A 14,768-nucleotide genomic window follows, 5' to 3' on the forward strand; every position below is an offset into this window, starting at 1 on the left:
CACATATTCTGAAATATTAAAAAAACAAAAAAAAAACTGATATTGATTATACCAAAAGGACTAATAAAATAGAAAATTAAACAGAACATAACAAAGATTCATATATTAAGCAAGCATACCATATAAACACCTAAGCCAAGTCTTGGATAAGATGAGGGACAAACAACCAACATGAACTCGTGTCTCCTGATAATATTAAGAACACTTAGTCATCGATTCCTGTAAGAGGAAACCAGGAAGCAACCTCTTTTAGCATTTATCATCAATCTTAAAAGTGTGTTTGTTGCTCTTTCTTTGCCTAGCTTTTTTTTCCTACAAAGTAAATCGCATCCCGGCAAACATAACCCCTTACTCCATTTCCCTAAGAACAAACTTAAATTTCCTTATTGGCAAAGGACATAACTCATATTTTGACAACAAAGAAGTTGCAAAAAACCCACATCATTGCCTCTCATAATTTCAACCCATAGCTTCATTGATTGACATATTGCACAACAAAATCAAGGGCTTGATCCCAATTTACCCAGTTTTTCGAAGAAGAAAAAAAGTAATTACAGAATCTCAAATTTGAATGGAAAAAAGAAATCATTAAAAACTCAATTTGTACGGATAGCTTAATTGGTAAAATCTTTTAGTGATCATACCATAAACCTGGTTACAATTCCAGCCAGCACGGAGTTAACTGATCTCATTAAAAAGGCTTACCAATAAAAATTAAAAATAAAAACAAACACCCAAAATGATAACCAAAAATTTCAATTAAACAGCACATATGAGAATTGTTTAGTACCCTAGAACATCATAACCACACCAAAAAAGTAACAATTTTGAATAATCCGATTAATCAAAAGCAGAGCAGAGAAGATAAACCTTGCAATAATTCACTATTATTTAAAACCCCATCTTTTACCAATAACCCTAAATCACCATACCATATATTCGTATCGAATTCATTAAATACAACAAGCATCTCAGATCATATAATAATCTCTGATCCATATAATAAAATTCAAAACACATCATCAAGAAGTAAAAGAAAAAAAAAGATTCAAAGACAAACCCTAGATCTTATCAATGTCCTCATCCTCAAACTCGATGTAATCATCACCAGCACCTTCGTCCTCCTCATCGAGACCACCAGCGATACCTTCGTTAAGCCTCGTGTTCTCTGGCAATTCTCCATAAGCCTTCAAAAGTCTTGCCTCATCAGGCATATATTTCAAGATCACATCTGCCTTATCATCCTGATAATCTCTCAATCCAACCAAAATTATGTCTCCTGCTGCGATCCAAACCTTTTTGTGCATCTTTCCTCTAATGTGACACAGACGTTTCGTGCCATCGATGCACATAGCTTCACATCTGCCATTACCAAGCATTCGAAGGACCTGAGCGTACTCTTGTCCATCCTCTTTGAAGACTAACTCTCGCTTCTCGTCATCTGCTTCGTTCTTACCTCTCTTTCGATTCTTTCCTCCCTTTCCCTTGTTCTTCGGCATCGCTGCTGTTGAACTCTGAAAACCCTAACCCAAAATATTTTTTGTTCAAGATCAGTAACTTAACTAAGTTTCAGATTTTAGAAACCCTAGTTATATGCCCTAGTTAGCGTCGAAGTTACGAGAGCCGTGGGTTTGGAATTTCATGGGAATGTAGATAGACGATTATACCCTTGACTTTATTAATAATGTCTAAAGGAAACCAATTCAAGTTCTACACGAAAGGGAAGCTCTTTTTGCTGACGTATCTTTTTGGGAAAAAAATGAAACGTGTTGAAGTTAGACTGTCAATGGATCGGATCAGACCCGAAATCTGATCCGATCCGATAAGGTTTGATCTGATATATTATTGGAATGAGTCTCGATCGACTATATTCCGATCCGATAAGGACCTGATCCAATAAAATGTTAGAGATTATATGAATTAATGTTGAAATATACAAAATTTATTTAGATTTGAAAAAGAAAAAAAATCGAACGCATGTCAATGGGTCGATTCCATGTATACCCAAAATCATATATGAACTTAAATATCGATTTCGGTTCTGATCAATTTCGATTCTGAGTATGAGACCCTTGAAATTAGAACCGACCCAACAAATACTTGATACCCATTGGGTACCCGTCATGTAGCCCATTTGTTAAGATAAAAATAATACTTTGATTTAATTACTAAGGATAGTCCAACACCACAACCCTCAAATTTCACTCAAAAACTCATCCAATTTTTCTAGGCTTGATCCAAGGTTTTGAGAATGGACGACTGTTGAACTTCCACTTAACTTTTTATAAAAATTCAACAGTAAAAAATAATTTTTTTTTTATGTTTTTTTTTTTTTAAGTTCACAGACTTTTGTCATCTCTACTACAATCATGAAGCACTGGATTCTATCCTCTAACTTAGTAAGGCTAGTCAAAATCTTTTATTTGTTTGTACTGTTTGAACTTTGAATGACATTGTTTTATTCTTTAAAATGAGGTTAAAGATAAAAAAATTCTAACTTGTAAGTATGTAAGTGCTCTCTTCTTCTTTGAAGTTGAAACTTGAGAATGAGACAAAAGAATGTGGACATATGTCTAGAAAATAGAAGGGATTGAGACTTGAGAATTAAGTTACTTGTTTGATAATATATTGAATATTGAAATACCTCTCCATAATTAGTAATTACAATTAATTAATCATACTATTAAATAATAATTAGCAACATCCACTTATATAATAATAAAAATCATATTTGCCTGATGACATGGTTGGCTCAAGCATAAGACTAATTATGGGATTGCCTAAGGCTACACATTGGTAGAAGGCCCCCAAAAAAATCTCCCAAAATTTTTTTCTTAATAAACTCTCTCAAGTTTCAACGTGTTGCATTGTGGAAATTCCTCAAAAAAAATAAAAAATGTTTTTGATCCAAAGGGTGTCTCATTTCTAAAGCAACAAAAGGTGCCTCTGTGATTCCCGTTTTCTGAATTTCTTTTGAGAAATTATTGAGCTGGACTTAAAATCTTGATAATTATTAGAATAAAATATCTTTCTCTTCAAAGTAATCGATGGTTCTATATTATCCTTAAACAAACACTTGGACAAGTAAACATACTTTTAAAGATATGACATGATTAAGAGGACTTCCGAGTTACATCAACTTCAACATTGTCTTCGGCAGATGTGAACTCTTGGTTAAAAAATAAATTTTATGACTTGAATAATTTTCTGCATTTCTTAATTTCTACGTAAGTTTCCTTCTGAAATTTTTTCTTGATGGGATCTTTCCTTTTTTCCTTTTTGGTGTCCTAATTTTTGTCTAGGTCGCCTTTTCAGGTTTTCAATCTAACGAGGTTTTTTTTTTCTTGAGGGGGAGATGTCTTGACTTTTGCCTAAGTCGCCTTTACAAATTTTCAACCTAGCTGACACATTTTTTCTTTATTTATGGTTATGCCATAATTTTGCCTAAGCCGCCCTTTCGAGTTTTCAACTTAGCAGATTTCTATTTTTTCTTGATGATCTCGAATATTCAACTTGATGACTTTTTAGTTTCTTGCACCTTAACTGAGTCAATTAGCATTCATGAGGACTTAATAGGTGGCCTTATGACATGGTTTAGAAAAAAAATAAGGCTCAACTTCCCAAAATGCCCCTAATATGATATTCTCTTTTTACTGTCAATTTTTTTTATTCTCTTTTTTCTTTAATGCCCCTAGTTTGGCTATTTTTTAACTTTTCAATATGAGATTTTTTTTTGGAAGACACTTTTCTTAAGAAAATATATATTATTTTAATTTTTTGCATGACCAGACCTAAAGTAACTTTGCAGGTTGTCTACGTATCCCAAATTTTTCTTTTCTTTTTGGAATTAAGTCAAAACTTAGTTTATACATAATATTGTATTGAGATTAGTTGGCATAGTTTATAAAGAAAAGGTTATTGATCTCTTAGAGACTGCGAGAGGCTAAAAACGATTATCTTTTTCTTAGTAAGATAGGAAAATTGTTTGACCAAAGAAAGCCTCCTTTGGTGAAATGCTACTTAATTTGGTCAAGGTTCTAGGAACTCGATGTCTTCATTGCCCTGTCGAGTAAAGTATTCTTTTGAGATGAATGGTCCCCAATCTTCTTTTGTGAGATCAAGTACGATTGAGTTCTTTGTATTTGAAATTGATTCGTTCAACTCTTTCAAAAGTTCCAAAAATCTCTTATTCTTTTGTGAATGAAAACATTCATCTCTTAAGTGAGAAGTATAATAGATCCTTCTTGTGGGTTTTAACATCTTTGTCTATGGTTTCAACTACATCATTCTTGTTCGATAATCTTTCACATTGAAAATCACCCTTGATTTTATGTTTTGATCTATTTTGGTGTAATCTATTTTTATTAAAGGCAACATGGTACTTATAACCAACATATTCTCATAGGATCTTACGAGAATATTGTTGCATTTCTTAAGTACGTTTGTCACTTTCTCATGTTCCTCTAAGGATAATGTAGTGCCAATTTGCACTTCCTAAGTGTCCTCTTTAATTCTAATATTTATCAAGTTTGATTAGTGAATTCCAAGTCATTCTTTATATTTTTATGTTCAAATCATTATTACACGCATGATAATTAAAAGATTTATCTAATTTATTGGAATAAAAAAACATAGACTGAAAAACTCAACTAAAGTTTGAACATTAATAAATCCTAACATAATTGAAATGACCAACTGAATTTAAAGACTGATGCAACTAATACTAAAAAGAAAACTCAAAGAGGGGATATCATTATAAATGGAGGAATATAATGCTGGGGTCTATGCCACTTTGGATATTTTCACAATGGATGATCTGAGCTCGTCCACTTTTGTTATCTCTTCATGTTATAATTCAAGCCTGTTCGATGCTGAATAACCCATTTATCCAATAATCTCTTTGTTTTTCACTTCCATCACTTTCTTAAGGTAGATATGCTCATATTGGCATGATGAGGATGCATTGTTAGGACCGACTGAGTAAATGAAGGAAATTGGGTCAACTAACTTGGATTTGAATAGGGATATTAGGTTCAAACCAAATGGGAGTTGATTTTGAAAAGTAAGTTTTAACATTGAGTGCAGCAGGAGTGGGTATGATGATTTTTCCTTGTTCAATAAGATCTTGAATAGTATGATGAAAGTAATGCACCTATCAAGAACATGGTCAGACATCTAATGGAATTCACAGAATTGCTTATTATCTAAGTTTGGAGGGAGAGGATTAAGTAAAGGCTTATGTTGCAATGATGTCAGTAATCTTCTCTTCATCAATTTTTGAAAAACGATACTAAGGGACATTTTAAAATTGGAGAATTATTTCTTAGGCTTGATTTTTGAGGATTTGAGTGGCTTAAGGAACTAGTACGAAAAGGGTGTTGGCCACTTCTAAGAAATTGACACTAGATTTAAAATTTTGGAATTTTGACTCAAATGAGTTACCAAAGAGACCCAAAGAGTAGGCATCCTCAACTTGATTTCCAATTTCAATGAAGGATTGAAAAGTAAGAACATATTGAAGCATCAAATACTTGACATAATTTGGAATAAGATTTCTGACGATGATCTTGACTTGTTCATTCTCTTGAAGTCGGTCTCATAATAGTTCTCCATCGAGTAATGAACTTAATGAAGGTTTCCACAAGTTTCTGCTTGGTCGTTTCTAAATCTCTCCTTATGAGTTCAATGATCGTGTTAAATGAATATCGACTAATAAACTCCTTCATCGATTCATGTCAAATTCTTACATGAGATGAGTCTAATGACATAAGCCAGCGTAAGATAGGTCCTATGAGAGTTCTTTAAGAATTGAGCCATCTATTCCTTACTCAGACCTTGAGATTGCATGATGTCGCTATATAGTTTCAACTGAGTTCTAGGGCATCCAATCCCATCCCATCAAACTTATCCATGTTTGGCATTGTAAATTTCTCTAGTAAACAGACAGTATGGAATAACGTCATTGCCCATAATCTAAGGGTAAGATTGTCGAGATCATTGATATTCTTCAAAGTAGTTTCGAGTTATTCGATGGGCTAAGATATGATCAATGGGTAATTGATCATCTTCTTAATCTTCAACAAGGTCAAACACAACCTAAAGTTCTATAACTTTTTCTTTTGTTTTCAGACTTTAGGACCTCAAGTTGTGTTTGAACAGAAGTAATAATATTTGCTTGAAAGGATTTCAAAATTTGACAGCGTGTTACTTCGTCCATAGTACACATTTCTTCTTATGGCAAGAATTGACTACTTGGACTTGACGATGATATTCTAGCAAGACGACTCTTTTGACGGATCCAAAGTGGCACTGACGGTGGTTTAGAATGTCTAGGAGTAATTATTACCTGATTAGACTCTTAACCACATGATTAAAAATTTGACATAAATTAGTCCAAGTCCAATGGCAAACATCAAATTCAAATGCACTATAAGTTTATAGTGACCACAAGGGTGAGAAAGGTTAGTTACGGGTCTACCCATAGTTGGGGTTGAACCTTTGGTCAAATAAATCAGTTTACTATAAGGTCAAATCTTCTTAGTGCAAATTAAGTTGAATCTTTGAACCTAAAACCAATTGGTCCAACCGGTTTAGTGTTGGCCAGTTAGATCCATTTGCCAATTAGGCCAACTAGTTTAATTGATTCACAATAAACTATATTTTTTTACCAATTAAGTCTATTGAGTCGGACCGGTATTGAGGGTTTAATTTGGGTAGTGTGGACTAATCTACTCCTTTACCTTTTGGTCATATTAAATAGAGCAACCTGAGAGTACTCATGATCGATTCGAGTCGTGGCCTAGTGGGACCGTACTTAAATTCAAGTTTCTAAGCTTACTATATGATTGAGATTAAGTTAGGACAAAGCTTAGGTCACTTCAATCTAAAATACCGATATCCTATCCCAATTTTACCTAATCGAGCAATAGGTGGTGTTCTAGTTTTATACTCGAAGGTACTATATTAAAGTTGTAGCGTTCATAGGCATCCCCGTGTTCTGAACAAACATGCTAGCTTGGATCCGATTACGGGATTTATAAGGACATGTCATGATGCAAATATGAGTATACATGCTCGTGAGTGTGTGCAAAGGGACAAAATGCGTTCGAGACATTTTCGAGAATAGCCAACCATACAAGCCATATGATCCAATCATCAAACCAATCATAAGAAGTAATCAATCATCCACATCCAATCACATACTCATGAAAGAAATGACAAAATCTACCCTAATCTAAGAGTCTATTTGAGTCAACTAGGTTGATTCGAGTGAAAAGTCAACCAAGGGATAGTCTTGGATCGGGTTAAGCTTGACCATAAATTTCCCAACAGAGTCACCACTAAAATCTCCTTGATCTTTTTTTACTAAATAGTAAGGAGGAGTCCGATTAGTAAATGGGGGATTTTCTAAAAAATGGGAATTGCCACCTAATTTTGGTCTAAGAACCAAAGATAACTTCAAAATGGATTTGGATCGGTCTATGGATAAGAAAAATGGGTACGGAGTCAGATTATGGGTTCCGAAAGGTGATAGGCACCTAACCCGCTTGATCAAGATGATCGGTTTTTACTACGATTCAAAACTATCTTACAGTCAACGGGTAAAGATTAAAATCAAGCTAGAGTCCAATCATCATCAATTTATATCGGATTTGCTAAATGGATTCTATGACTAAAATTTTTCCAATCATTATATAATCTTTTGAATTTTGCATAAAAAGGGAAAAAAATATGAAGAAACCTTAAATTTCTTTCATGTTCTAAAGTTCACGTGGCAATATACTTCAATTAAAAATCCAAATATGCAAATACTTTTCAAATCAACAAAAATAAAAATTTGTGAAAATTTTCCAAATTAGAAAATCATGAATATGAAACTACTAAATTAGCAACTTATGAAGTCTCTAAATTTGAAATTTGAAATTTTCTAAATTATAAATTTATGAATATATGATGAATTTTCAAAATAGAAATTTATAAAAATAAATTTTCCAAAATACAAAATTACAAATATATGACGAGTTTCCAAGTTAGAAATTTGCAAATACGAATTTTTCAAAATAGAAACTTAAAAAAAAAAGATATGAAATTTCCGAATTACAAAGTCATGAATTTCCATGAATAAGAAATTTATAGACAAATGCAAAACTCCTAAATGGGAAAATTGCATAAACGTGAAATTTCTAAATTGGATATTTATAAATATGAATTTTTTCAAAATAGAAAATTATGAAATTTCCTCATTAGAAAGCTCCAAATATGAATTTTCCAAAATAAAAAATACGAATATGAAAATTCCCAAATTAGAAAATTACAAATGTATAACGAATTACCAAATTAGAGATTTATGAATATGAATTCTCCTAAGTATGACTTTTTCAAATTAGAAACTTATGAACATGAATTTTTTAAAATAGAAAATTCCTAAATATGAGTTTCCAAATTGGATTGATTCAAAACACCCCAAAAAAAAATAGTGAGTTATCTAACACCTCTATGTTGACCAAGTTGATTTCCAAATGGCACCCCGAAAATAAGAAAAGTGGCGAATCGACTTAGCATCTTTATAAAAAAAATGCAATTTCATTGATGCAATGGCCATAAAAATAATTAGAGTCGACTCGATGCCTTTCCGAAAGGCAATTTTTATCCAATGCTTTAAAATAATAAGTCAACTCGGGAGTATTTTTGTGAAAATAAATTCACTAAATCTTATAAGAAGAAAATATGTAACACCCCGTGTTTTTAACTCGTATCTCGAAGATATCATATATTATTAATTCGAGGAATATTCTAAAAAGAAAACATAAAGTAAAGTGCCCGAATTATGTCATGTTCATTTTTGTTGAAAACTGACTTCATCATTAGTTTTAAAATGATCAAAATATATACTTTAGCCTGTAAGCAAGTTTGAATTCAAATTCGGGTGGAAAAATTAACAAATCCTCGAATTTCGTGTTGAGAGGGATCCAAAATAGAAAAGTTTTGTTAGAGGGAGAATCAGGAAGATTTGACCATACCATTAGGACCGCAACAAAAAATTATTCGAAATGGTATACTCATTTGTCATTTTCCGAGTCCGAATAGTTAAGTTACGATCGAAAGTAGAAATGATGGGAAAATTACAAGTATGCCCTCAGTTTTTTATAAAAGAAAGCAAACTTTCTTTCATCCTCATTTGTTTTCCTCTTCTCTAAAGAACCTAAATATCAGTCATTTTCTCAAACCTAGGGTTCTCCTCTCTTCACCTCAAGATTCGTTGAGAAGGAATGACCGTTGAACCCCGACGAAGAAGACAAAGTTGTCGGCTACGACGATAGCTTCAACCTTACCCTCCTTGTTAACCCATTCACATTTGTTTTCCTTACCCTCCATAAAAAATCAGCAAGTAAATTAGGGTATCATCAAACTTAGAGTTTCACCTTGTTAGTAGAGACTTGTTTTCTAGTGTATAAGTAAAGGAGAGTGCCGTCGTCGAAGGAGTTGCATACCCTTGCTTACTTTGCACCAAACTCAACCCAACATCGACTCTTTTACCACCAACCTTGATTATTGTGCGAGTTCATCACTTTCGACGTTCACAAACCAAGTAGGGGACTTTCGATTCCTATTGGTAACTTTAGATTTCGAAATGTGCATTTAGATTTTTACAAAACTTGTTAGTTGTTTGTAAATATTAGAAATATTTGTTAAAATTTCAATTCATGATTAGGATTAGAGATTTGATGTTGTTTTATCAATTATAAATGTTGAATTCGTGGGTGGGTTGAAGGGTTTGAAGAACGAAAGAAGAATCCGAAAATACGATTGAAAAACCCAAAATTTGCAAGAATGTTTAGTGCTGTTGGCAGAAGCTGTCAGTCCCACCGACAGAATCATGTTTCTGCCACCGACATAACAGTTTGATCAAAACTGCTTCTGACTTTTGGGCTATGCTCCTCATGACTTGTACATGACTTCCCACCCTTTATTTCATTAAAAATATTTAAGTAAATGTCATTTACTTTAAGTTCTTTAATGAAATTAAGGTTTTACCCCCCATTTCGGAACAATGGGAATAGTTTCAAGATACAAATTTCAAATGATTAAAATCCAAATTTTGATTTCAAGAACAAAATGTAGATTTCGACGTTTTTGGCAAATTTTCAAAATGTAATAACTTTCACGTTACCTTGAATTAGACTATGAAATTTATATTGTATCAAATCTCGTGATCAAGACTTTATTTCCAAAAATCCGTTTTCAATTTCAAGAACTTTGAAAAATTAAGTTTTCGACACTTAGCCAAATTTTCACCAACTTTCCTTGTTTTTAAAAGCTTTAGTCTCGTGCATCACCGGAACCTCGTTTTGAATAAATCTTGATGATTTTTGATGGAAAGACCAAAAAATGACTTTGAACGATTGAAAATGAATGATTTGATTTGAAAAGATGAAAAATGAGAATGTCGAAAGAATGAAAAAAAGGGATGAACGGTAAAATGTCAGAATCACACCCGAGGGGTGATGTTTGTATTTTACATTATTTAAGATTATGTTAGCGCGTGCGTTGAGTATTGTTATTTATTTTAGGCGGGGGGTCATAGTTGTTTGATAGGAACTGGATATCCATTCTCAACCTTGTCCTGTTAATTTCTCTTTTGTTTTTTTAATATATATATATATATATATATATATATATATATATATATATATATATATATATATATATATCTGTGTGTGTGTGTGTGTGTGTGTGTAATTATTTTATGAGGTGTTAAAGGGTTTGTGAATGCCTGAAGGGATAGTGCGTCACATCATCCGGAGGGGTGCACTATCCTGAAATGTACGGTAGGGACCACCAAGCTCATATATGGTATGAGACGTGTATGAGAGTGGAGTCACAACTGAAATCTGGGTACATTCCTTATCTTTACTAATGAACGTGTATTGGAAAGGTGGTCGTATACAAGTGGAGTGCTATTTTGGGAATCACATGCACGCCTGATAGGCATAGACGAAGATGATAGGTCAGTGATCACTAAAAATCTAGTAGTAGTTGAACGTTCTGACACATCGAAAAGAGACCCATTGCTTACGGTCACGTCAAACGGCCTGCCTGAGCCGGATAAATGGTTACCAGTGTGGTAAGCGCAGCGACCAACCACAAAATTAGGAACTAAAAGTCAGATTTATGTTGTAACATCATGTCCCGACTGGGAGCGATCCAGTCATGAATCCCAACGCTCAAATTTCATTACTCCATCACTTGTTCTATGTATCTGTTATTATATTTCGAATTATAAACTGCAAAGCATGTCTATTATTTCAATGTTGTCAACTGTATTTACATAAAAGGAAAAATGTATAATGAGTATGGATGATTGATGTTATGTGTAATTTCTAAACTGTTTAGTTGTTCATCCCTGGCTATATGTATCAGTTAATCGTAGTGTCAATTGTAAAACTTGCATGTTTTGAAATGATGTAGTATGATTATTCGATCACGTTAGGTGAGGTTATTAGTAGGAATTGTTTGTGGACCTACTGGGTAATCATTGTTACTCACCCTTTCCTTCCATTTTTTTTGTTGCAGAGCTGTGCTTGGGGAGGAGAGTGTTGAGCCATCAGTCGAGGAGTATCTGGTTGGTCAGATTGACGACCAGTGTCTATTACCCGGTGAGCATTGTGATTACTTCCCTTAAGAGTTTGTTCGTCCTAGGAGGTGTACATAGTGTTTTGGGCCGAGTGATAGGGCTATGTTAGAGTAATGATAAACTTTTGTAATCCTATATATCTTTATTCCTTTTTGCGCAACTCTGACCTCGCTTATGATGTTCGTAAAATTTTTCGTCTTTCGCTTCTTATTCATTGTTGGTATGTTGCTTTATATAGGATTGTTTGGATTTGGTTTATTAGGTTTGAGTTCTGTGAAATGCTAACATAAACAGAGGAGACCATGCTGAAATTTCGAGGCGCCACCTAGTTCCTCGAGGTGGCCTTGGGATTTGTGTTAGCGTTTGACGGGGCGTCACAAAATCAATCTATTCGCTCCACATGTTTAGCGCTCACATGCAAATTTTATAAAAATAAAATTAGTTTAATCCCTTCGCGTACACGAAAATCAGTGAGTTGACCCATGTACTAATTTTATGTTCTTCAAAACCAAAGAATTTACAATTTTTGGAAAAGAAATCAAAACGTCACCAAACCCTTATAATACCTCTGTGCGTGAACAATTAAAGACCTTGAATTCATGATATACTTAGTGCGTGTTTGATTGCGCTTCAAAAAGTTGCTTTTCATAGTTTTTCCGATTAAAAACTCAATTTTGTGCCATGATTTACGATTGATAGCGCTTCAAAAAGCCAATTTTTGATTTTTTTTTTGTGTGCATTTGATCGCAATTTGGAATAGCGGAAGAAATGAGCTTCTCACAACTGCATTTAAAAATGCAGAAGTGAAATGACCTCAATACCCTTCGTCAAATAGATTATTTCCAACGTGAGTCCCATGATCTAAACCCAATGAGATCTCTCTCTTTCTTACTTATGTTTTCATTCAACCTAAACCTGACAACAACGACGATCTATGATCGATGCCAATGACAACGACGATGCAAAATCCGATCGACCTAAAACCCATCTTTTATTTCAGCAATAAACCCCATAACAACTATCTACGATTGGCGCCATTGACCAAGCTTTTCTGATTGACGCCATTGACGACAATGATGCAAAGTCCGATCAAGCTACAATCCATCTTTTTTTTTTCCAGTGGTAAGCCCTACAACAAGCATCTCCAAATCTCTTTGAATCTTAATACCCCATGACGCAAAATCCGATCGACCTTAATACCCTTCATATCTTTTTGAATCTTCCCACAATACTCGTCTTCACCATCTTTGTTGCTATACAGGTGAGCTCTCTCTCATCGATCTTCATTTCTCTTAATCTGTTCTCGAGTTTTTCAATTTCATCAGGTTTTCATGTTTGATATGCTTATAGAATAGAGAATACATATTTCTAATGTTAAATTTTCTACAAAGGCTTACTACTAGAATTAATTTCATGAATTTTTTTTATAGAATCTGAATATTGTTGTTATTATGTTTTTTGTAGCTCTTTTTTTTAATTGTATTATCCACCTGGATATGGTTGGTTTTTTGTGTTCTTTTTTTGTTTACTATCACAACTGGATTTATGATTGGCATATTTAGCTCAGATTATGATACATTCTTTTTTCCATGTTATCAACTATATATATATATATATATATATATATATATATATAGAGAGAGAGAGAGAGAGAGAGAGAGAGAGAGGGCTATATATAATGATATAAATTTGAGATCAAGTGAATAAGATTATGGTTAGATATTATGGGTACTGTGGTTACAAACTACAGGTTGTGTGCCTGTGTTTTATGTCTACCCCTTGCTATATGTAGTGACACAAAATTACACACATAAGCTCCATAATGCTATGAGTTACTAAAATCAAGGTTCAAACTATCTTGCTATTTTGAGATGTTTCAGTAGAACATTTTGATTTTGACCAAAAACAACACGAAACATTGATGACCCTGAAACATTCAATATTTAGAATTGTCTCCAAATGCTTCAGTTAAAAGTTAAAATCATATTGATTTTTCTCCTCATCGAAATAATATATCGACAAACCTTGTTGTTGAATTTACCCATTTTTTGACGTAATGTTAGTAGACAAGATCTATTTTGTTATTTATGAAAATAATGGAAATAATTGTGTATTTTCCAAATGTAACGAGTGGAAGTGTAATACGGATCAATAGATTCAATAGCATTTATCAAAAAACTCAAAGAAACTTGAGAGAAATTAGAATTTTATTGATAAAAAGTTGTCTCTACAGATTTAGGTCTCTCCCTTTTATAAGCTTTTGTGATACATATTAGTAACTTAAAAGAAAACTACTTCTAATTCTTATTAGAACTCAAGTCATTGAATTATTCCTGAGATTGGTACCTTGGATTACTACTAGAATTGTAATCTGTTTACTTTTTTTTTCTGCTAGAATTATATTCTGTTAATTTCTAATGCCAATGCTCACAAAGAACAACCCAAAATGCTATGTCATTCTTATGTTTAAATAATGTCAAAATATAAATGAGATGTCATGTGGATGTGTTATGTATATATGATGTTAAATAGATATTGGATTGTGTATTATGCAGGTCTTTTCTTTATTAGGAAAATTTCATATGTCCATTTTTAAGAGGAGATGCTACCGAAATTTTTAGATTATAAAATTTATAAATCTATTTAAATTAAAATAATTTTATTTATATAAATTTATTATATTTATAGATAGTTAGTGTAATTATATATTTATAAGGGTGTTCTAGTCATTTTTTATACATTCTGGATGCATTATCAACATTAAAGGTATTCTGGTAATTTTACTAGAATAGATTAGAATCTAACAGCTGTATCAAACAATAATTACCAAATTCTGGTAAACAATACAATACTTTTACAAGACTATCAAACAAGTTTTTAGTGTTCTAACTTTTTACAACTGTTTCTAACAGCTAGTTCTTACAGTAGAATCTGACAACAAATTTTGACAGCATTATCAAACGGGACCTTAATTATTATTTCAAGTGATCATTAAATTGAAAATAAATAAATAAATCTTACCAGTAATATGTTGATCAAAATGAGAAGTAAATCAATTCAAACGTGGGCCCAACAAAGATAAACAAATATTGGTTGGTCGTTATGATTCTTTTAGAAGGTGTTGATAGGAAGA

General features: G+C 32.8%; 1 protein-coding gene across 1 annotated transcript; it reads right to left on the reverse strand.

Annotated features, from left to right (window-relative positions):
• Positions 1-904: 904 nt before the first annotated feature.
• On the reverse strand, positions 905-1,571 carry LOC147391031 (eukaryotic translation initiation factor 1A). Its single transcript, XM_086459200.1, has one exon. It carries the CDS (start codon positions 1,497-1,499, stop codon positions 1,062-1,064), a length of 438 nt encoding a protein of 145 aa, XP_086315326.1. The 5' UTR covers positions 1,500-1,571; the 3' UTR covers positions 905-1,061.
• Positions 1,572-14,768: the final 13,197 nt, after the last annotated feature.

This window comes from Akebia trifoliata, chromosome 11 (assembly GCF_017979445.1).
Source record: "Akebia trifoliata isolate Shusen 1 chromosome 11, ASM1797944v1, whole genome shotgun sequence".
Classification (NCBI taxonomy): domain Eukaryota; kingdom Viridiplantae; phylum Streptophyta; class Magnoliopsida; order Ranunculales; family Lardizabalaceae; genus Akebia; species Akebia trifoliata.